The 23,719-nt window shown below is 48.5% G+C and overlaps 1 protein-coding gene and 4 non-coding genes across 6 annotated transcripts in view; 2 read left to right on the top strand and 3 right to left on the bottom strand.

Annotated features, from left to right (window-relative positions):
• VAC14 (VAC14 component of PIKFYVE complex) overlaps positions 1-20,548 on the bottom strand; it is a 98,462-nt gene extending 77,914 nt beyond the window's left edge. The window contains exons 1-9 of one of the 2 annotated variants that reach the window (XM_053606981.1): positions 20,167-20,548; positions 6,747-6,897; positions 6,314-6,481; positions 5,411-5,473; positions 4,807-4,914; positions 4,175-4,284; positions 3,768-3,874; positions 2,697-2,831; positions 2,274-2,426 (exon numbers count right to left, since the gene is read on the bottom strand). In XM_053606981.1, the coding sequence (XP_053462956.1) occupies positions 2,274-2,426; positions 2,697-2,831; positions 3,768-3,874; positions 4,175-4,284; positions 4,807-4,914; positions 5,411-5,473; positions 6,314-6,481; positions 6,747-6,897; positions 20,167-20,270 (1,099 nt within the window). In that variant the 5' untranslated portion in view covers positions 20,271-20,548. The remainder of the gene's footprint in view (positions 1-2,273; positions 2,427-2,696; positions 2,832-3,767; positions 3,875-4,174; positions 4,285-4,806; positions 4,915-5,410; positions 5,474-6,313; positions 6,482-6,746; positions 6,898-20,166) is intronic. The other variant, XM_053606992.1, reaches the window with a different exon arrangement.
• On the bottom strand, positions 275-345 carry TRNAG-GCC (transfer RNA glycine (anticodon GCC)). The gene has a single exon. It is a non-coding gene; the product is annotated as a tRNA-Gly (tRNA).
• On the bottom strand, positions 1,174-1,244 carry TRNAG-GCC (transfer RNA glycine (anticodon GCC)). The gene has a single exon. It is a non-coding gene; the product is annotated as a tRNA-Gly (tRNA).
• Positions 9,103-9,173, top strand: TRNAG-GCC (transfer RNA glycine (anticodon GCC)). The gene has a single exon. It is a non-coding gene; the product is annotated as a tRNA-Gly (tRNA).
• TRNAG-GCC (transfer RNA glycine (anticodon GCC)) lies at positions 9,750-9,820 on the top strand. Its single transcript has one exon. It is a non-coding gene; the product is annotated as a tRNA-Gly (tRNA).
• Positions 20,549-23,719: the final 3,171 nt, after the last annotated feature.

Raw genomic sequence — 23,719 nt, 5'->3', positions numbered from 1 at the left:
CCTAGATTGCTGGAACCTTCTCCTAATCACTAAAACTGGTGATTAGTTCCCTAGGAGCTGAGTGGGGCTGAGAGTGGATGTGAGGGTCCCAAACAGCCGCTGCTCTCTCTGGGACTGCCACAAAATAAGCGTTTCATCTGCCTAAGTGCTGTTTATGAGGCAGTAAAATTCACAGCCAAACTGCCAGAACGTATCCTGCTTTAGGGTAATGCTCTCCTGAGCAAGCAGCTGCTTGAAAGATGCTCAGGAAAACTATCCAAAAAGGCAAACAAACTGCATTGGCCGGGAATCGAACCCGGGCCTCCCGCGTGGCAGGCGAGAATTCTACCACTGAACCACCAATGCTCCAGCTGGCAGTAAGATTTTTAGCTGCTGCCATGAACCATGGGATGAAGCAGTTCCTCCCAAGAGGCCTTGACTTACTGCCACATAAGCAGAAAGGGAGGGCAGGGGCCGCTGGGTTCCACTTTGGGGGAACAGGCACTAACTGGTTTTTCTTTTTACTTGAGAAGTAATTCATATGACAAAATTTCACATAACACAAAAGTATACAACTGGGTGTTTTTTAGTATATTCACAAAGTTGAATACCCATCATTTCTGTTTAATTTGAGAAGATTTCTTTACCCCCCCAAAAACCAAGCACTTGTCATCAGTTGGTCCCAATTCCTCCTGTCCCCCAAACTGAGGCAACTGTTATTCCACTTTCTGAATACATGGATTAAGAGGTGCCGTAAACTTTGCAATCAGCATAAAAGAATCAAAACTTCTGCATGTTATACTTGTCAAGCTAAAGACAAAGCAAAGAAAAACAAAATAAAAAATCCTTCGTCAAATAAAATGAAAGTACAATGTAAAGTTGTATGATCTTAACTATATACGTGTATATAAAAAGCCCTGGAAAAATATGCCAAATTTTAATACTGATTGCCTCTTGGTGGGAATAGTCTTCCTTCTGTGTATTTTTTCCTACTTTCAAAACTTCCTAAAATGAGAACCAGAAAAAGAAAACCAAAGTAAAATACTCTTATATCAGTGAGAATTCATAAATACTTCTATTCCTGAGATTCTTCTAGTTTCTCCTGGCGAGAAAGTTCCTCTCTTTGAAGGTCTACACTAACTTATCTCTGCAAGGTTATTTTCCCCTGGGAGCTGCCAAAAAGTTTATAGCTACTGCATTGGCCGGGAATCGAACCCGGGCCTCCCGCGTGGCAGGCGAGAATTCTACCACTGAACCACCAATGCTCCAGCTGAGCTCTCCTCTGCCTCCAGCTGTTTTGCTGCTCTGGCTTGCACTGCTGACCGCACAGCTGCAACATGACACCTGAGTCAGGTTCCACATGTACCACTGCTCAGTTCTACCAGCCAAACCCACGGGAGGGGGTCTACGGGACATGCCTGCCTGACATCTGCTCAGATGTTCAACAGAGAAGTCCATGAATGGCAACAGGAGAACACACTTTAGCAATTCTTTTGGCCCCTGGGGGCAGGTTCCAGATCTTGCCCTCGTATCCCTACAGATTTGAGTAGGTGTCCATCAATTTATTCTCTGGCTGATTCTGCAAAAGTGGATATCACCTCAAAGCTGATCTTGGTGAGGAAAGAAGCCCAAGAGATATGAAAAATTAGAGCATCATGTGGAGTCAAACTCTAGACACCAATCAGCATAAAAGTAGTTTTATGTCACAGATTAAACAAGAAAATATTAAAGGAGTTTGAAAGGAGAATAGAGAACAACTTCATTTTTTAAAGGTACTGATTTGGGCAATAAAATTCCCAAGAACTGAATAAACTACAGTTAGAGTTTTCTTAACTCTCCCTCACTAAGAACGACACGCACAGTTCAGGCAGCCAGGCTTCCAGGGGGTGGGACATCTACAGCCAAGAACCAAATGCATCCTGACTCCTGGCACCCTCCATGCTCCAGACCTCCCTACCTTGAAAAGGACTATTTCCTGTAGCTGAACCCAGGACAAAGATTAAGCAAAGGCTTACTGGCCTTTGAGGCAGAATGGGTTAAGATCATGGCCTCTGGAGGCAGGTTGCCTAGGTTTAAGTCCTAATCCCACCCTTGACCAGTTGCCAGATCCTGGTCATGCTGCTTAGCTCCACAGTCCCCCATCTGCAGAACAGTGACAGTAACAGTTTCTACCTTACAGGGTTGTTGCCAGCATTATTTGAGTAACATATATAAAGTAGCCCCACATCAAGTATTATGACTTCTGGCTGGGGCCCTCTGTGAGAGGTGAGGGGCCACAGGCAGAGTTCACTCACCATTGCCTGCCCCCTCTTGCCTTGCCAGGGAGTCATCCGGGTGGGGTTCTAACTGCCGCTGGAGCACTGGCTTCGGCTCGTCCGGCTCATCATCCTCGGGGGTGACCAGTTTCATCAGGCCCTGGTTGCATACATTGGCCACCTCCTTGATGCCTGATCCACTGATGTAAGGAGTGGCCCTGCCTAGGGAGTCTTCTCTAAACCTGGTGTTCCAGGTCAGGGACTCAGTCCCCCCCAAGGTTGTGCTGGGCAGACAGGGAGTCTAAACCCAGCCCCTGCTCTCCCATGCTACCTTGGTGCCCTGTCCCATGAGATGCTCCTTTTTCTTCTCATAGGACCCCTTCAGGTGGCCCTCCCACTCCCAGGTCCCTCAATTTTACAGTCCCTTTCAGGCTGCTGCTTCTGTCCCAGAGCAAAGGATACTTTTCTTGCGGTCATCATAGGCCAGACAGGGCAAAACGGCAGTCAGGATCCCAGAAGAATAGGGCAGCATGATGCGGCCGGCCAGCTGGATGAACTCCCGCATCCAGCACATGGCCGTCAGCTGGATTAGGTCGTCTGCAGGGAGAATGGGTTCATTCCAGAGGGATCGGCTTGAGTAGCTGGAGTGCTCCCTGCCACTGACTGTCCCCAAGCCTGAGGCTGGCTTGCTTCCAGCCTCACCGATGCTGTGTTACCTGTGTGCTTTGCTCTCTAAAGGAACTTCAGTTACAGGCTGGCACAGAGTGACAATCCTGTGCTAGACTGGGAAAAGGCCCTCTCCACATCCACACCCCTCTGCAATGTGACTCTGTATCTTCACTCATCTAGAAATGGGGTTTATGTCCCTACCCCTTGAATCTGGGATGGCCTTCTACTTTGGCCAGTAGAACATGGCAGAAGTGACGGTGTACTCAAGCCTAGCCCTCAAGAGGCCCTGCTCATTTCAGCCATCGATCTGAGAACGATGTTGGCATATGAAGGTGCCCAGGCTTGCCAGCTGCATGATGACACGTGACAGAACTGCTCCCGTTGCCCCAGCTGACAGCTAAACAACTGCCAGACATGACAGAGGCCACCCCAGACCACCCAGCTCTGCTAACCCTCCGGTTCACTGTATGTGCACAACTGAACCCAGCCACGCCTGACCCAGGTAAGCACAACCACACAGGTGAGAGAAACTACCCAGTTGAGCAGAAGACTCATGACCAGTAATAAGTGGCTGTTATTTTAAGCAATTATGTTCTATGGTGGTCTGATATGTACCAAAAGCTAAGAGAGACATAATTTCAACTTCAAGCATTTCAACTCTCAGTGGCCAGCAAGGAGGTGCCTGGATTTACTTTACTCCAGGTTACGCCTGGCAAAAGGATCTCCAAGTCAACAGAGACCCTAAATCTCCCATGCAGAGACCTTGCTCCCAGGGCCCAGCGTCACATGGGTCAATGCTCTTCCCAGGACTCTCTCCTGCCCCTCACTGAGACGGCAGTGGCCATGGGGCCTCAATACACTCACCTGTGGTCTGGCAATGGATCACCAGGATGTTGGCCATCTCGGCAAACTTAACACTGGAGGGGTTCTTCTTTATTTCTTTCAAGAATTCTCCAAGAACAACCTCACACCTACCAATGAGAACAGGAAAGTGGAAACAGCCCATGTCAGCCAGGGCCAAAGAGCCTCCACTAGTGCCCACTTCTGCTTGGGGTCAGCCAGCCGGGGCAGGGGGGAGGCCACAGTTGGTGACACGGCAGGTGAGTGTTCGTGGAGGCTGGTGGCGGCTGGGCTCTTAGCTCCTCGAGCAGAAAGCACCACCCAGGAAGAAGTGCGGGACTCATTCCTTGCCCCTTTGTGCTGCCCGCCTGTGTGATGGGTTCTTATGCACAGGGTGGGGTCCCCGCAGGTGCCAGCTGCCTGCCCCTCACATTTTCCGAATCTCTTTGCCATTGTCGCCCAGGATCTGGAATAGTCCATCCAGGATTTCCGGCAAGTAGTCCAGCAGATTGATGTCTGGCACGGACTCCAGAACCAGGATCTGACCAAGGAGAGGAGAAAGGAGGGAAGGTCACGCCAGCCCCAGAAACTCTTCTCCTCCTCCTCACCGATCTGCTGGGACTGCAGACCTTGTGGAAGCAGTGTTTCCCTGTGCTGCATGTGTCCTGTGGGAGTAGGGGACATGAGCAGCTAGGATGTTCTGTCACAAGTGCAGGGAATGATTTGGCTCTAAGGCTATTCAGACGCCTGGGGAGGAGGAAGTGAATAGGGAAGGCTAGGCAAGGCTAGGCAAGGCAGGTGTGCAGGACAGGACTCCTGACTTCACAGTGAAATCTGTGTTTCCTGGGGTAAGGGATGAGTTGGGTGGAGGGCCCCTTCAGGGCCAACATGATGAGCTTTGGGGGCAAAGGTAAATACTGTGCCTTTAGATTATCAGGTGTCGATGGTTATCCAGGGATAATAAGGAGGCATCCTGTGGCTAAAGGGACTGTCATTAGATTTTGCTAAATTAGAGGCTCCCTTAACTACAGGCTGGAGAAAAGGTGTTGGGGCTGGATCTTACCCAGGAGATGATGAACTGCCGGGCATACTGGTTGTTGGAGTAAATCCTCTCCCGCAACAAAGGGATGAAGCCCACCAGGTCAAACCTGTTGCTCTCTGTCACGATGTCCTGTGGACCAAGGAATGTGAGCTGCTGTTAACCAGGGACTGGGTATGGCCTAGGGTGGGCTCAAGGAGTCATGCACCCGCAGAGGGAACCGGCAGAGCCTGAGCCAGGCAAGAGATGCCCCTGGAACATGGGTATTCCGTCACAGACCAGAGAACAAGCAAAACCTGCCAGGACTCAAAGTTGAGAGAACTAACCCAATGGCCAAACCCTCCTCTCTGTGGTTTGGATGGACCCCTGTCTGGGCCCGGTCCTCAGGTGGCAACAACGTGATGGCATGTTTAGGGTGACAGCCAGTTCTATGTTTCTACTGACGTGGTGACACAGCTCTACACACTTGTCACAGAACTGCACACAGAAGAGTAAATTGCACTGTATGTAAATTAAAAAACTAAAACTAAAATTTGGAAGAACATCCCTAATGATGAAATTTCCAAGCTATACAGACAGATGGAAGAAACAGAGTCTAGAAATAAAAGTGGCCACAAAGGACAAATACCTTTAAAAGGCGGTCTAGGAGCTCAGATCCACTTTTTACATTGGGGTCTGGGTCAGCAGCCAGCTGCAAGAGACACGGGAGAGACATGGGGACCAAGATCACAGTTGATCAGAAGACACGGGTCTCCTGCAAACCGACAGTTGAGGCCTTGGTGCAGCTGGGAACACCTAACAGGAACCCCATTCAATGAGCAAACCCGAGAAAGGTCAGGGAGGTGGGATGGGCAAGATAGAGCTGGTAAGGAGCCCCATGCAGCAGCCCCCTTCTGCTTGGACTGCTCCTGTGATGTGCCAGAGTGCCTGCTCCCTGCCACAACTGGGTCAGAGGGTTGTTTCCCATCTCCCCTCCTCAGGGGGTTCTAATCTTAAAATGCCGAGTCCTCTCTCCTCTCCTGGAGTGGGGAAGGGACAGCTTTGAGGTATTCTGGAAAGGACCAAGGCATTCTACAGGAGCTGCAGGGCAGCTCTGCACCTGGGAGCCAAATGCCAGGAAGCTGAGAGAGGTTTGGAAGAGAGTTATCAGGGGCTCCAAAGCCCTTCTAAGAAGAGCTTTTTCTAGAGCATGTGTGAGCTAGAATGACCACCACCCTCCCCACAGGGAAACATGGTCTGTACAGCCAGTTCACTCTTATCACCTTCCACCAGGGAGGCTAGTGCTTCTCAGACTACTGGTTATTCCCCTCCACTGTGTGGTAACCTGATACTTTCAGAAAATGCAATAAAAAGGGGAAATAAAAAAATGTAAATATGATCCCATTTAAAAATTTTTAGATGGTAAGGGTTCCTTGCAGCCTCATGCTTATCTGCTCTGCCTGCTTCTGGGAAAAGGGACCCAAGCATCCAGGGTCCCAGAAGTCAAGTGAGGTGGGGTACTGAGCTCAGCCCAGCCAGGAGGAACAGCTACCTTGCTCAGCCCATCGAAGAGCACGTTGAAGTGGGGTAGCACAGCACCGCGGGCCACCTTGACGATGTTGTAGAGTGCCTCGCAGGCGTAGTAGCGCAGCCTGCTGTCTGCGTCATTGAAGCAGGTCAGCACTGGCTCGATCAGCTCCTTCAGGTACAGCCCTGAGTCCTGCGATGGGGCAGGAGGGGAAGCAGACTGCTTAGACATCCCAGCTCAGGGCTTTGTGTGAGCCCTTCCCAAGCCTGTCTCCCAGGAGAGGGACCTCGCCAGGTGACAGGGCTGCAAAGTCAGCCCTTGCTGGTCTTAGGTATGGAGAAAGTGGCAATAAAACACAGGTTTGTAGCATCCTGCCGGGTCTTGGGAGGGGAGGTGTCTGGATGGCTCAGAGTCAAGGCCATGGCTAGCGTGTCTGTCCCTGAGGAGAAAGGCCCACCTTGCCTAGAGCGATGGAGCAGGCAGCCAGGCCGATGAGGCCCCCTTTCCGACTGTGGGGGTGCTGAGACAGGGCGAACTCCTGAGACAGCGTTTGGATCACGTGCTTGATCTGCACTGTATTGTTCTGGGCCACGAACTCTCGCACCAGCCTAAAGAGAGAGGAGAGAGGGGCTGTGGGGACCAGACCACTCCTCCTGTCGGGGTCTAGGGGAAGAAAGGAGGAGACCTGTTTAGAAAGAGGAACTGGGAGTCAGGTATCTCGGGCAGGCCTTCTCAAGGTCTGGGTCATGGCTGCTTCCCTACTCTGGGTCTCAGGTTCCCTCTGTGTACAATGGACTGAGGAACAGTGGTATTCTCTCACTTCGGGAATCTGGGAGAATGCAAATAAACCTTTCATCAGAGACCAAAAAACACAGCGCACTGTCATTCATCAGCCATTTTCATTATGTGACACTTGCTCAACTTTCTTTCATGAGTCCAAGAAGTTCTCTGGAGCTGGGCCATTATTTCCAGGGACAGTGCTGGGAACACACAGCTGGACCAGGCCCCAGTCCAATCAGCTTATTACACACAAATGAGTAATTGCAGCAAAGTGGCACAAATAGTACCTCAGAAGCAAGACAATACAACAGGCCAGATCTCCCCAGCTCTCCCCCTCTCTCTAGTGGGGGCAGAGAGATGTCAGTTGAGTCCGATTTTAAAAACATTCTAGGCATTTCCCAGGTAAAGAAAGGAAGGCAGAGTGTCCCAGGCCCAGGGAAGCCTGGCCAAAGGCAAACAGTGCCGAGAAGACACGGCATATTGAGGGCAGGACCAGGCATCTAGCATGTGGAAGGGATAACTAGAGACAGTTACTCGGCATATTGAGGGCCGGGCCAGGAGTCTAGCGTGTGCAAGGGACAACTAGAGACAGTTACGGAAAATATGAAGCAGTAGAGGGACCCCAGCAAGGGATGACACTGCACTGAGGACCTGAAATGTGGCTGGGCCAGTGGGAAAGAGCAGGGGGGATTACTTCTAGAATTAAACAGAAAAGCATCAGTGGCTGGTGTTAATACGGGGTGGGTGGTAGATGGAGCCTCCAAGGTGTCTCCTTGGGCAGTGACACTAACAGGGAGATGGGCAGGCAGAAGGGAGGCTACCTTTGTGGGTGGGATGTTTGCCCAGGTAGGCCCTGCCCTGAGGGGAGAAGACCGGAGGGAGGCCTGGCTGTATAAGAGAGCAGTCTCTTTTCAGAGACCTGTGGATGTGAAGGTCAAGCCTCTGTCTTTCAGAAGCTCACAGCATCCCTGTGGAAAGAAGCCCTAAGTGAGATGATGCTAGCACAAGCACCCAGATCACTGCTGGGGCATCTGCGGCTGGGGTGGTCAGGGAAGGCTTCCCTGGTGTGGGGTGGGAGCCGGACCCTGTAGGAAGCAGGGTAAAAAGAAGGAAATGGGCCTTCTGGGCAAAAGGAACTGCGTGAAGAATGGCAAGGAGGAGGCACTAGGCTACTTTGTCTGGGGCTCCAGAAAACAGAGCAGTAGTGGGAAACCTTGAGGATGGGTGGGCTCTGGAAACTGGGGCATCTCTAGCTAGGAGAATGGATTTCATATACGTGACAGGAGCCTCAGATGGTTTTTGCTGAGCATGTGAAGGAGTATCTTGAGAAGCCTGGCGTGTGTGGGGTGGGAAGAGGGGAGTTTAGAGATGTGGACTTCCAGAAGCAGCTGCAGAGGCTCATTCTCCTGATGCACGCCTGCTGCATAAATGGAATCTCAATTGGCTTGAAGAATTTTAAGAATGGTCATGCCCAAAAGACATCAATTAGTCTGTGGGGTTTCAGCTCAGTGTCAGAAACTTCTAGTAATTGGAGCTGTCCAAGACCAACTGTGCTGTCCTGTGAGACAGTGACCACACCTGTAAAAAGACTGTTCAAAGAGGGGCTAATAATGATTTCATAAAGATTTAATACAGCAAGTCACATGGGGCATCTGGTTTGTGCCAGGTACTGTTCACAGAAGAGGAGACAAACAGGCCTGGCTCCAGCCTGGTGGACATTGGAGCAGAGAGGGATATTTCAGGAAGAGGCTGTACAAATGGCCCAGGAGGAACCTCTTCCTCTGTTCTTAATGGAGCTGAGGCTATGGATGGACCAAAAGCCTCTGGGTGGAAGATGAATGCCAGTTCAGAGGCTCCAACTCCCAAAGCAGAGTAATAAGGCCTGGCATGGATGCTTCTACAAAAACCTGGTCATACAAACTGGGCAAACCAGCCAGGTGAGGCCCAGTGACCTGCCAGAGGGCATCTCTGAGTAATGATAGAGAAAGAACCCCTTGTGAAAAGCCCTGTAGATGTTCCAGAGACCAGCTAGAGCATTGGTGGTTCAGTGGTAGAATTCTCGCCTGCCACGTGGGAGGCCTGGGTTCGATTCCCGGCCAAGGCAAATGCAGTGTTGCTTTTATTGCCTTTTCCTGGCTAGTCTCCTCACACAGATTCTGCTGGAGGAGCCCATCCTCTTGAGCATACCATGCCTGCAGCAGCCCAGAGAGCCCGTGAATCTGACACATTTCCTGCTGAGCCAGCACAGGAAGGGCAGCTGAGTTCTTCAGAGAAGTGCTCACTATAGGCGTTGGAATCTTGGCCTTGATGCCTTCATCACAAGGCATGGCTGCCCTGGCCTTGGCCAGTCTCCCAGCAGGACGCTGTAGTGAAACCTGAGAACAGTAAAACTGCTCAACACAAGCCTAAGCAGAATGGAAAGGCAGGATTTAGACATCAGAGTTAAAGTTCCCCCAAGTCTCAACATGCTTTGGCTTCTGAGAAAGAAGCTCTTGTTTCTGTCTGGAGGTCTCAAGGCAAATCAATTGCACACACACACCTTTCTGCTTCCTCTTCCTCTGGAGGCTAAACTGTCTGTTCCTGCAGTGGTGCTGACATGGCAGCATCAGAGACCAGTCTTCTAGCCTTTAAGCCAGCACAGGGTTAAAGGGAGGTGTCCACACAGCTGGTGACAGCTGGAGCATTGGTGGTTCAGTGGTAGAATTCTCGCCTGCCACGCGGGAGGCCCGGGTTCGATTCCCAGCCAATGCAGTAGCAAACTTTTCAATCCTAAAAAGGGATTAAACTGGATATTCCATACTGCCTAACCAATTTGTGAATATACTCAGAACTAAGGGTGACTTGTTTTTAGTTTAGACTTTAAATGTCTTCGACAAAAATCACTCGGTCTCCTAATTCCGTAAGGTCCAGAACCTGGTCTCCTTGCTCTTGAGAAGTGCAGGATGTGGGGAAGTGTCAAAGCCCACTGAAAGCAGCTGTGCCTCACATGCTTGCCCAGACAGCCTGCCAGGGGGCCAGGATGTGCTTCTGCTTGGTACAAGTCAGGGTGGCCCCAGGTGTTGGGTGTGGAAATCCTTGCGATGTCAGCAAGGGATCTAAAAGCAGACCCAACGTGCACAGCAGCACAGGCAGCCAGGGACCCAAAGGCTTTTCTGTCTCCTGGTCTCGGGCCACACTCACTGGGCCACCAGAAAGCGTGCTTCTCCCAGCATGTGGGATGCACCCCTCTGCCCTTGAGGGGCTCTCTGCCCTGGTGGGGAGGAAATGAGAGTACTCAGGACTACAGTGTAAACAGAGAACAAAACCAAGTAAGAGTGGAAGGCGACCCAGCAGGCAAGGAAGAGAACGCCCTGTGTCTGGTGGGAGGGACGGTGGGGCAGCTTCCCAAGGGTCAGTGCCGAGAGGGCTCCATTTGGGAGCTGCACAGGCTGAGGCTGAACAAAGGCTCAGAGGAAGGAAGGGCCAGTCCTGGCAGAAGTAGAGGCCACAGGAGGAGAAGCGGGCAACAGCCTGCAGAAGCTGCTCCCTGTCACATGGCTCAGGACCCTGAATGCTAGTAAAGGAAGTGGCATTTAATCCTGGTGGTGGTGAGGAGTCAGGAAGGCTACAAAGCGCAAGGAATGTGGTTCTAATGTCGAGTGACAGATTGCAAGAGTAACAGGGCCTCTGGAAGGGAGAAGAGGGACATTGTGCTCCGCACTCTCTCCCCACCTCCTTGTGAAAGCTGAGTAGCACCTCTGCCCTCGCTTGACATCCACTGGGAGGCCCGTCCCACCTGAATCTTACTAGGACTCAACTCGGGGCTCCCCAGGCCACTGCAAAGATGACGGCCCTCTCTTCAAGTCCTGTGGCTACTCTCTGTACACTTGTGCTTAAGGGTAGAATGTTCTTCTCCAGGTAGATAGGCAATGGCTGGAGGAAAGCTATGTTCTTGCCTATAACATCAGCCTGGAGAGCACTGAGGCTGGAGGCAGATCAACCCCTGGGTCACCAGCAGGAGGAATCTGCTCCAGGACTCAAGCCCATCTTCCCTATCTGGCACGTGGACCAATCAAAACAGGGCCCGGCTGTCCTCTATAGTCTTCCTGCCCGGTCCCCAGTATTAAGTGTCTCCTCCAGCCAGCCCTGCTTTCTGCCCCTATCAGCCTCTCTCTGGAAAAACTCCCACTCCCTTCCACATCCATCCAGCCCTCAAAGTCCATCAAGCCCAAGCCCCCACTTTTCTCGACTACCCCTGATCCTTGTACTGTGCCCAGCAATGCACTATCAGATGTCACCAGTTAAGTTCCTTCTCGTGTGTGTATTCCTATTTTTAAAGACCTTGAGGGCTGGTGCCACCATCTCTGCTTCTCCAGCACCAGTCCAGAGCTCTGCACGCAGTAGGTGGGGAATCAGTAAATAGCTGTCACAAGGCCAGCAGAGGCCACAGGTGACAAACCTGGGCAAAGTCCCATGCTGCTATATTGGTGCCACGGGGGGCTCTGCAAACCTAAGTCTAATCTGCTGGGCTCACCAATATTGCATGTGGATGGTCCTCGGCCCCTGGTCTTATCCTTTAATAGGAGAAAGGGTCTCATTACTGGAACCCAAAATGCACACTGAGAAGGGGCCAGGTCCCCAGAGCTGCTGCTGGTCACTGGGAAAGATGCACGTGTCGGGACCTGCTGAGGGCGGAGGCGAGTTCTGACTCCTCACTGTGTGCTCCTAAATTGCTCCTGTCAGCGGCCTGTGGCTCCGTCTCTCTACTTCACAGGGCAAGTGCAGAGAGGGAAAAAAGCAACTATAAGGGAAAGCAGAGTAAGTGAAGTTCAAAACCTGGGCCTCCCTGGTTTCTCTTCAAAAGACCACATTGTCCATCCTTTCATCTACAGGCTGGGAGCCAGAGGTGGGGGATCTGAAGTTGAACTAATTTTGAAGTTCATGTTTGGCCCAGAGACACTCATGATCACAAATCCCTGGAGACCATCACTGATGCAAAGGTCACAGGCCTTCGGCGGTGCCTCCTCCAGAGGTTGCTCAACTGTCAGCAGTGTCACGGGATGGCAGAAACACCTGTTACCCAGGAGACACAAACCCCAGAGTGGGCCACTGCCAAATTCCAAGCTCTCAACACCACGCTCCATGTGCTGACGACCACACATAGCAACCACCCACCCTCCTGGACCAAAGGAGAAGCCACAGACAGGGAGGGAGGCATTTGGGTCCCCATCAGCCAAGGGAGAACCTGGGGCCACAGTCTCAGCAGCACAGCCACAGCCCTGCACTGGACCTCTTCGTCTCCATAACACAGTACGGTGACAGGTACCTGGGGATAGTGAAGCAACCACATCCTAAGCACCTGCTCTATGCTAAGTGTGTCAGGGGTCACTTATTTCCCAGGACAACCTCTTCCCACAGCTACTCTTATTCTCATCTTCCAGACTTGATGCAGCCTCAGAGAGATTAAGTCTCTTTGCCAGGGTCACAGAGGGTCTGAACTCATGACAAAGTCCATGCTCTTTCAAGTGTCTTTCAGTTCCTCTCTCCCACCTCCTTAAGTCACTTCAGCTGCAAGCTGAACATGCCCCACACAGACCAACTCCTGGGGGCAGAACTGAGGCCCCCAGTGGAATGTAACTTTCTCTATACATTTTCCCATATGGGCCAGTGTTCAGGCATCCCTCAAGCACCCCTCCCCACCCACCCAGGGAGCACATGTAAGGTGTGTATTTGATCTAGCCCAGCAGGTTAGACTTGGGTTTGCAGAGCCCCCCGTGGCATCAATATAGCAGCATGGGACTTTGCCCAGGTTTGTCAACCGTGGTCTCTGCTGGTAAGGTAAACACAGGTAAGGTGTGTATTTGATCTTTTCAAAGGAAGCTCTAGAGCCAGTCTCCTGCTGGGAAGGCAGGAGCTGAGTGATCATTTGCAGAGCACTTACTATGTGGCAGGCAATAGTATGATCTAATTCAAACCTAGATGGGTACTAGTATGCCCATTCTATGGCTGAGGCTTAGAAAAGGTAAGAAACATATACAAAGTCATGCAACGTGCAGATGACAGGCTTAAAAACCAAACTTAGGTTTTTCTGATCCCGAGGTCTGAAATCTTACCTATAATGTTATTTTATCCTCCTTCCCAAATATCACAGCTACCACCTGTTGGATGCTTGCTGAGTGCCAGCCACTTTACACTTATTTAACTTCCATCCCATTTCATTTGGTGATGTCCAGACTCTGTCGCGGGTGGCAGAGGTTTTGGCCACTGCCTGCAGGTTCTCATGTGTTCAGAGTCCTCCGTGGCAAGGTGGACTTCACACCGTTTCTACAGCACTGAGCTAGATAACGCACAGTATGTGCTCTGCACCACATACGCTTAGCAGCAAACAGCATTAGTGCAGCCAGAATTAGGGAGGCAGGCTGTGATCTCACACATACCACGTGAGACGTGTACACTCAATAAAGGTCGGTTGAGCACCTCCTATGTTCCTGGCTCCAAAAAAGAATACTAGGATAAACCTAGAGCTGACAGTTACGCCTGTGATAGGAAACTTTCAGCATGGTCTTGGGGCTGCTGCCTTTTTTCTCCCTGGTAAGCCCTGGTCCCTACGCGACCTACCACATTCAGGCAGCCATGTCCCAAACGGAATCTGGGGAGATGTCTCCATCCGTTTGGCTGAGTATTTAAGTAATGTGGTTTCCATTTGCTCACTGGTCTCTAATAAAAGAATGGGGAAAACCAGTACACCAGCTTCTGAGGAAGGGCCAAAAGCCTTTTGAAAAGGCCTAAGAACTAATTGATGGAACAATTAAGTTTGTGATTCACCCTAGAAAAAGTGCTATATACCTAACTGCCAAATATCACTACAGTCACCTTCAAAGTACTGTTCCAGACAAAATAGTGCTTGTTGCAGCCAGGCTGGAGCTACAAAGGAGGCTGCCCAGGGAGGTACGACAGGCTCTGGTGAACTTCTCAGCACGGGTAGCAAAGGGCCTGCTGATCAGCTACGTGGGAACGGAACCCCACAGGACCACATCTCCCGACTCCCTAACGGAACCCTGAATTTCACTGTGAGATTTCTCAATCTAAGATACTCTCTGATCCAGGCCAAGCTAAACAGATCTGTGGCCAAGACATAGCCCCTGGCTGCTAGCCTGCAGTGCCTCGATTGAGCAATTTGCTGAGGGTCCCACTGCTGATAAACAGCAGAGCTGGGTGGAATTTTGACCTGCATTCCAAAAATTGCCTCAAGTTGTCAGGCAATATGATTACAGTCATGTGTCAGTCACTGAGGCTATTTCAGTCAATGACAGACCATATAGACCACGGCAGTCACATAAGATAATATCAGTTTTACTGAATCTTTTCTATGTTTAGATATGTTGATGTACACAAATACCACTGCGTTACAACTGCCTCCAGCGCTCAGTACAGTAACACACTGCACAGAGGAGCCCTGGGCCAGACCACACAGCCAAGGGGTGTGTGGAAGTGTGCTCTGTGACGTGTGCATCAGGATGAAATCATCCAATGACACATTTCTCAGAATATAACCCGCTCCAGTGATGCATGACTGTTTTGTCTTCTCCATAGACAAAACAGGCTAAAAAGGAGCCTGGTCAAACACTATAGCTCAACCTTTACTGATCACAGAGCTCTAGGGACTCCCTTCCCATAACACCCACCCCCCCTCTCCCCAGCAGTCAGGGAAGCAGATTCAGGAGCTGGGCTCCCACCTATCCCCTCAGGAAGCAAAGCCTGAGTCACCTTGCAGAGCATCTACATTTGCTGGCTTCTGAACGTGAAGTTCAAGAACCTTAGATACTTTGACCACAAAGGGCATCGGCTCTCCCAGCATCAGGGAGGCTGAGGGGCTGCAGCTTCACAGGGCCTCCTGGCACAGCGGGTGGCCCCCACGGTTGCCACACTGCCTGCGGGCATTTCTCCTCCTCCTCCACCTTAGACTCCTGGGGAGGACAGCCTGGGGTCTTACCAACCTTTTCATTAGAACTGACCAATAACCACATCCCCTAAAATCAGGAACCCACAAAATCCAAAACAGTCATTCTAAAAAAATCTTAACGTGAATGACTTATCCTATCAGAGGCTGTATAGTCATGTTGAAATGAGGTTTGTGTGTGTTCAGTGATCAGCAGACTCTGGTCACTGAATACCGTACCACAGGCCTGGAGATTCTGGATCCATGGGGTTCTTCACTTGAGCCGAGCATCATCTCTCTGCATTTTTAGTGTCTGAGAGGCCTGTCATTGTGCTAAACCCTGTTGTGAGTGGTTTTAAGCCCTCACTGGAACACCATACACAGTACTGGCTCTGTCACTGAGCAGACAAGCTCTGGAGAACCGAAAGTGGCAGCTAAAACCACCGTGGAGATGTCCAAGTTTCATATACTTCTTGTATGACATGTACAGAGAAACATTCACGTAGGAAACCTTTTGAGACATTAAGAACCTGAGTTTTCTAGCCAGGCTTTAGCTGTGGAGCCATGGGAATATTACTTAACCTCAGGATACCACCACTTAGCTCACAGGGCAGCTGTGTAAAATAAATGAGGGGTGTAAAATGGCAAAAGGGAAGCTTCTTTCCACCTTCCGCGTCACCTCCTACGCGGCCCAAAGGGGCAGATAGCATTTTGTTACACATTTACTCCCAGGTTTCACTGTGACCACTGTTATGTACTTAACTGTCCCCTCATCCCCAATTTCACAAGTTGAAGCTCTGATCTCTCCGTCCTTACAGGAAGAGCCATCAGAGCCACGAACTCCCATCCAAAAGAGGTCGTGGATGCACACATGAGATGGCAGCCGCTTAGAAGCCAAGAGAAGATGACTTGGAATGAAACCTACCTTATTGGCATCTTGATCTTGGATTTCCCAGTCTCCAGAACTGTGAGAATAAATGTGTCTAGCCACTCAGTCTGTGGTACTTGGCAGTTCTGGCAGACTCATATATTCCATCCTCTGGAGCTTTCCTCTAAAGAGATCCCTCATCAAATCTCACCATGACTGCTGGCTCAGGCTGACAAGGCAGCTGTGGACAGTAAGCTACTTGGTCTGGAAAAGCCAGGGCCAAACCCAATGGGCAGTTAGTGCTGCAGCCTTTTGCTGACAACTGCCACATGCTGGCAGGTACTGAGATATGAAGGTAACACGAAGGCGGGGGCCCTGCTGTCAGGGAGCTCACAGTCTAGGAGTGGCAGATTTAGAAACAACGACAATAGAGCTGTACTCATTTTCTATTTGCTACTGTAATAAATTACCACAAACTCAGTGGCTTAGAACACAACAAATTTACTATTATGGGTCTTACTGAGCTAAAATTTATCAGGCCTGTGTTATTTTTTGGAGAATCTAGGCGAGAATCCATTTTTATTTTATTATTTTTTTCTTTTTTGAGACAGTCTCATTCTGTCACCCAGGCTAGAGCGCTGTGATGTCATAGCTCATAGCAAGTTCAAAGTCCTGGGTTTAAGTAATCCTCCTGCTTCAGCCTCCCAAGGAGATGGGACTATAGGCATCTGCCACAATGCCCAGCTGGTTTTTCTATTTTTAGTAGAGATGAATCTGGCTCTTGCTCAGGCTGGTCTGGAACTCCTGAGCCCAAACAATCCACCTGCCTTGGCCTCCCAGAGTGCTAGGATTACAGGCGTGAGCCTGACAATTCATTTTCTTGCCAGCTTCTAGAGCAGTGGTTTTCAACCTTCCTAATGCCACAACCCTTTAATACAGTCATGACCCACAGGTTGAGAACCGCTGTTGTAGAGGCTTCCCACATTCCTTGGATGGTGGCCCTTTTCCATCCTCAGTGACAGCAGTAACTAGGTAAGTTTTCTCATATCACGTCACCCTGACATTGACTATTTCTGCTTCCCTCTTCCACACTTAAAGACTCTTGGGGTTACATTGGGCCCGCTAGATAATCTAGGATAATCTTCCTATTTGAAGGTCAGCTGATTAGCAATGTTAATTCCCCCTTGCTATATAACGTAACATATTCACAGGCTCCAGGGATTAGGATGTGGACATCTTTGTGAAGTCATTGTTCTGCCTATCAAAAAGTGATAAGATGGCTCGATACCCATAGTGCAGTGGTTACAGCGCCAGCCACATACACCGAAGTTGGAGGGTTCCAACCTGGCCCAGGCCAGCTAAACAACAATAACAACTAAAACAAAAAAATAGCCAGGTGCTGTGGTGGGTACCTATAGTCCCAGATACTTGGGAGGCTGAGGCAAGAGCATCGCTTAAGCCCAAGAGTTTGAGGTTGCTGTGAGCTGTGATGCCAAAGCACTCTAATGAGGGCGACATGGTGAGACTCTGTCTCAAAAAGAAAGGTGATAAGATACAAAACAATCATGTAATCTATATTACAAATAATTAGAACAATTATATAACAATTCTGTTACAGTGTATTATATAACAATTATAACATGCCAAGTACTGTGCTGTGCTAAGTAAGCACTTTACAACATGAGGTCAAATACCCCTATGAATCCTATTATTATTCTCATTTTACAGATGAGGAAATGGAGGCAGAGAGGGTAATAAGCTTTTTCAGGGTCACCCAGTTAGTAAGCAGGAGCTTGAACCTTAAATGTCTGACTCCAGTGCCTGCTCTTAACCACTATGCCCTGCAGGCGCTCAAGAAATAGGGTATCCTGGCAAGACTGCTTACCAAGAATAGGACTAAGCACTTTCATTTCTGAAGCATGTGATGCTACAGATAACTGCTAGTATTCTGACTTTTCTTTTATCAGGTGTCCACAGCCTACGTGAGAGCTTAGTTAACAGTCTGTGTTTGGCTGAGGGTCACTCTGACCAGGCGAAATGAAGAATATATTCAAATACACAATATTGTATGTACAATATTCTATGTGAACCTGACATAGTGCTCAGACATCCAAAATGCTGGACAAATACCAAGAAAAAAATCACTATCTGTCTCTGAACAACCTGTGAAAACATACATTCTTGAACATATTAAACTGGCCAGCCATTTCTCATTCCAAACATGACTGCAAGGCTGGAAATAGACTGGAGGGTCTGTGAGACCAGCACTTCTCAAACTTTAATGCGCACACTCATCACCCAGGGATCCTGTTAAAAAGCAGATTCTGATTTCACAGGTCTGGAGTGAAGCTGGAAAATCTCTTTCTAACAAGCTCCCAGGTGATTCTGATGCTGCTCTGTGTAGGTCACACTTTTGAGCAGCAAGGTCCTTAGACTGCACCCTGACACATGGTCGTTCATTTATTCAGACACCAATTATCAAATGCCTCTGGGCATTGTGCTAAGTGCTGAGGAGAAATAACACAGGACTTCTGCTCTCAAGGCCCTAGTGAGTTTCTCTGAATCCCACAAATCAAGAGTAATGTCCAATAAAAAATGAACCCATTAAAGACAAAACCTGTACAGAATTGCCGGCAGAGTGACAGCACTTACACGGGTTGTGCTGCAAGCAACAATAATGTTGAGATGAATACCTCTATTCGAGGGCTTGACGCATGACTCAAACTATGATAAAACCAGATATTCTTGAGAAGCAGAGTGGGTGAGGGACAAACTGGTGTCAAGGCAACTTCAAAGCCAACAAAACTCATGGATGTGAAACCACACCTACACATCCTCTCTGGCTTCCCCTAGTCAGTACAGAAATGCTCATTAAGACTCGCTAGCATTAGCGAACAGCCAAGAAAGTGCTGCCTGCTGAGAGAGGCAACTAGATGGTTGTGGACATACTGGATATTAGAGCTGAATGGGAAGGTCCTCTTACCAAGGTCCAAACCCTTTAGTTTAGGAGGACACTTAAATCCAAAGCCAGTGTAGGAGCAGTTCTCAACTGGGACCATGTTGCACCTTCAGGGGACATTTGGCAAAGTCTAGAGACATCTTTGGTTGTTACAACTGACAGACTGTTACTGTTATCTAGTGAGTAAAGGTCAGAGATGCTGGGAAAAACCTCAAGGCACAGGACAGCCCACTACAACCAAGAAAATGATCTGCTCCCAAATGTCAACAGTACAGCTAATAAACCCAAAGTTATTAACTATATTATTGTGCCCCAGGTCAAAGAGTGAGTGTTACACCATGGTATAGATTAGGTAAGCCAAACAGATCATTCTTTACTGACAGAAATGTTCCATAATCCGTCCTGCCCAATATGGTAGCCAAGAGCCACATGTGGCTATTGAACACTTGAAATATGGGTAATAAGACTGAAAAACCAAAACTTTAAAATTGTATTTAATCTTTAGTAAATTAATTTAAATAGTCATGCATGGCCAGCAGCTACCCTACTGGACAGGGATGAACTACAATCTACCTTTTCTGACTCCTACATCGGTGTTTTTCCACACTCAACTTCTTCTTTCCATTCTTCTAAAATCACCCACATGATTTGACTGGGGAAAAATACACAAAAGTAAAATAATACAGTAGTTAAAAAAAATCTTAATATAGCCTTCCCAGTTAAATAGTTCCTGTTTTGTACATAGAGAAATAAAATAAAATATCAGATAATTGTTACACATACATGTAATGCAGAAGCAAAAAAGGTCAAATGATCGCTACTTCCACTTGCAGGGACAAGAGTTATGACAGATAAAAACCACTCTCTGCACCTTGAGATCATGAGGTTTCAGTCCCTGTTTCTCCACTCGGTCACCTAACAGCCCCTTCCAAATCTCAGAAGCTGGGTAAGAAACCAGGCAGGTCAACATCAATAGTAAATTCTCCCGCTTCCGATTTCTCTCCCATCACAGAGGCCAACTCTCTCATTTGCTGGTTGAGGTGGCGCTGCCACACTGCAAGAACCACCATGTGCCAGGCACTGTGCAAAACACTACAAATACATTATGTCACTTAATTCTGAAGGCAGCTCGCTGGGGCACCAGGATCTTAAAAAACTTGGACCAAATCACACAGCCAGTCAGGACCAAAGCAGGGACTCCCAGAAATGACTCCAAATCTCCTTCTCTTAAAGTACCGCGCTAAGGGCCTGAAACCTGGGAAAGTACACTGGCTGAGAAGGTGTGCAAGCTTCCCTTCTAGAGCAGAGCAGCCAGGGGATGCACAGCCAGGGAGGTGTCCTGGCGGTCTTACTTCTCAATCTCCAGCGCTGCCACCTTCCGCTTTTCGTACAGCTTGTCATTCAGGGCGCGCACGATGTTCGGCGTGAGCGGCGCGAAATCCTTCTCGGGGTTCATGGTGGCAGCTTGAGAAGCCTCGCGACTCCTTAGCCCGCGGCTGCTGGAGCCGCGTCGGGGCCACGGGAGTCTACGGCTCCACGCCGCCCCCGGCGCCGGCTCATGGACCACGTCGTCCCAGGCCCGCTCGCTTCTCTCTACCGCTGCGCCTTGGAACCCAGGCCCGGATCCCTCCCGCACACCTGAACCTGGCCGTCTAACGACTCTCGCGACCCTCTCCCGCCAGATACCGGCGGCATTCAAGAGGCAGCGGCCATATTACTCGGGTCACATGACTCCTCAGCGGCTTCCGCCTTCCGCCGCATGGACCCACCCCTCTCCGGGCACGCCCCCGCACGCTGGCCGCGGGTGAGTTGACCACGCCTCTCGAGACCCCGCCCCCTCCATCTCCGCCCTCACCCCGCGCACTTTCCCACACTCTGTGGCCTGAGTGTGTTGTGAGACGTGCTTTACTGGCTTGTGTCAGAGACACTTAACTGTTGGCGCGTAGTGGGCTTCTGTAACGTTTGTGAGACAGGTTTCTTGGAGCCAGATTCACTTAGCATAATTTATTTTTAATACTCAAGGAGTTCACTAGTTCATTTACTGCTACCAATTTCGCATGTGACAATGTGTCCTAAACTGGGATAACACCATCATCATTTTCTCCATATGCTAGCCACTGTACTATTATTTATTTATTTTTTTCTAAAATCATCACTTTTAAAAGTCTTAAATTCCTACTTTTAGCTTTGCTCATACCCTAAAATCCTGGATTTCAACAAGTAGTTACATTTTTCTAAGACATTAACATAAATTCTCAATTTAAGACAGTGCTATCTGTCTACCACTTAGAAATCTCAGTTCCCAACAGTGGCTGTCATCCCACCATTTGGAAGTTGGGGTGCATTTACCCTGCTCTCGGAGGCCTGGGTTAAATGAAGAGAAGCCCCAAATCTGCTGAGTGTGGGTCTCCAGATGGATCTACTGGAAAGCAGCTTCTTCAAATGTTGTGAAGTCACACTAAATAATGAAATTGAAATTGCAGCTATATGGTAAGATTTTAAAAAGCAATTTGTGGCTTGGGGTATGGTTAAAGATGGAGCAACAGGGAAAGGCATTAGAGTTACTAACTGTAAGCTTTCAGAATGACCAGGGACTTAGACAAGGGCTAGATCACAAGCTCATATAGTGGTGCTCAATGAATATTAAATATGAATAGTTTTAGAATACATGATGATACTTTGCTTTCAGTGGAAAGTACACATATATAGCTTATAACAGTATTGAAAATGGAGTATTATTCTTTATTTATTTTTTGGCTGGGGCTGGGTTTGAACCCACCACCTTCGGCATATGGAACCGGCGCCCTACTCATTGAGCCACAGGCACCGCCCCAGTATTATTCTTTAATTCATAGGTCACAAATAGGGACACCATGAGTGAGGGACAATGGTAGGCAGAATTCTAGGATGCCTCCAAGATTCTTACCATTTTGGGCATCTGCTTTGTATAATACCCTCCCCTTTAGTGTGAATAGGACTTGTAAATATGATGGGCTTTCATTCACACAATCATTGTGTAATATAGCAGAAGGAATTTTGCAGATGTAATTAAGGTCCCTAATCAGTTGACATTCAGTTAACAAAAGGGGAGATTATCTTGGCTGGGCCTGACCTAACCAGGTGACTTCCAAAAGAAAAAAGAAATTTGAGGGCGGCGCCTGTGGCTCAAGGAGTAGGGCGCTGGCCCCATATGCCGGAGGTGGCGGGTTCAAATCCAGCCCCCGCCAGAAACTGCAAATAAATTAAGTAATTAATTAATTAAAAAAAAAAAGAAGTTAAAAAAAAAGAATTAAAAAAAAAATTTGAAGGGGGAGAGAGATTCTTCTAGATTTTGAGAGTAAACAGAGGTGTTGTGAACTATGATGGGCCACATGTGAAGATCTAAGAGTGGTCTCTGGTTGCTGAGAGTCATCCCCTGTTGTTAGTTGCTGAGAAAATGGGGAGTTTAGTCATAAGGCCTCAAGAAGAGGAAATGAATGTTGCCAGGGCACTGCAGGTGCTTGGAAGCAGGTAGCTCCCTAGTTGAGCCTACAGATGAGGGTGCAGCTGGTTGACAACCCGATGTCAGCCTTGTAGGACCCTGAGCTAAGAACTCAGTTCATTCCAGTCTGGACTCCTAACTTGTGGAAATTGTGAGATAATAAATTTGTGGTGTTTTAAGCTCCTAGATTTGTGGTAATTTGTCATGCAGCCATAGAAAACAAATACAGGGGCTAATCCAAAACTCAGTGAATCATGGAGATATTGTATCTCGTAAAATTCATGTTTTCTTTTTCCTTTACTGGTAGGGTTTTCATAGCTGTTATAACCTTTTCCAGTAAAATTTGATGGATGAAGGTAGGTATATCAGCAACATGAAAACTGTCCCAAATATAGATTCATCTCCAGAGAAAATATATTGTTTAATCGTTTCCTCTTCTCACCTTGATACTAAGTAGTATTGTCAATATGTTTCCAAATGTCTCTCCAAGTTTGTCTTTAGGATTTTGATGATGGTTGATGCAAAACAATGAAAAATTTAAATCAATGGAAATGATTTGGGTCTATTTCTCCAATGTGTGTTCATTTCCACTGGACCCATTTGTAATATAATATTTTTTTATTTTTTTCAGACAGAGTCTATGTCACCCTCGGTAGAGTGCCGTGGCATCACAGCTCACAGCAACCTCAAACTCTTGGGCTTAAGCAATTCTCTTGCCTCAGCCTCCCAAGTAACTGGGACTACAGGCACCCGCCACAATGCCTGGCTATTTTTTTTGTTGTAGTTGTTATTGTTGTTTAGCTGGCCTAGGCCAGGTTTGAACCTGCCTGCCTCGGTATATGTGGCTGGCACACTAACCACTGAGCTATGGGCGCTGAGCCTGTAGTATAATATTTCATCTGTTTCTTTTGCTTTTTGGTTTGGCTTTGTTGAGAAGTGAACTGAGTTTCCCAAGGGCCATAAAGTGATATGGTTTTAGTAATTGAAACGGTAAGGAATTTTTTTTAACCAAAAGTTCTTTTCTCCTGAAATTACATTCTGGATCACGTTGCTAAGCAACCAGTGCCTTATTCAAGGCCAAAACCAATGCTTTGTCCTAACTTTAGGTCAGAAGTTCTGAAACCGGGCTGGGCATGGTGGCTCACACCTGTAATCCTAGCACTCTGGGAGTCTGAGGCAGATGGATTTCCTGAGTGTTTGAGACCCCCTGAGCAACAGTGAGACCCTGCCTCTAAAAAGAATAGCCAGGCATTGTGGCGGACGCCTGTAGTCCCAGCTACTTGGGAGGCTGAGACAAGAGAATCACTTAAACCCAAGAGTTTGAGGTTGCTGTGAGCTAAGATGCATGGTACTTTACCAAGGGTGACAAAATGAGACTCTGTCTCAAAAAATAAAAAACAAACAAAAAACAAAAGAAGTTCTGA

This window comes from Nycticebus coucang, chromosome 2 (genome assembly GCF_027406575.1).
Source record: "Nycticebus coucang isolate mNycCou1 chromosome 2, mNycCou1.pri, whole genome shotgun sequence".
In the NCBI taxonomy this organism is placed as follows: Eukaryota; Metazoa; Chordata; class Mammalia; order Primates; family Lorisidae; genus Nycticebus; species Nycticebus coucang.
Note: the sequence above shows the minus strand (reverse complement) of the source record. Positions and strands in the feature narration are given on the sequence as shown.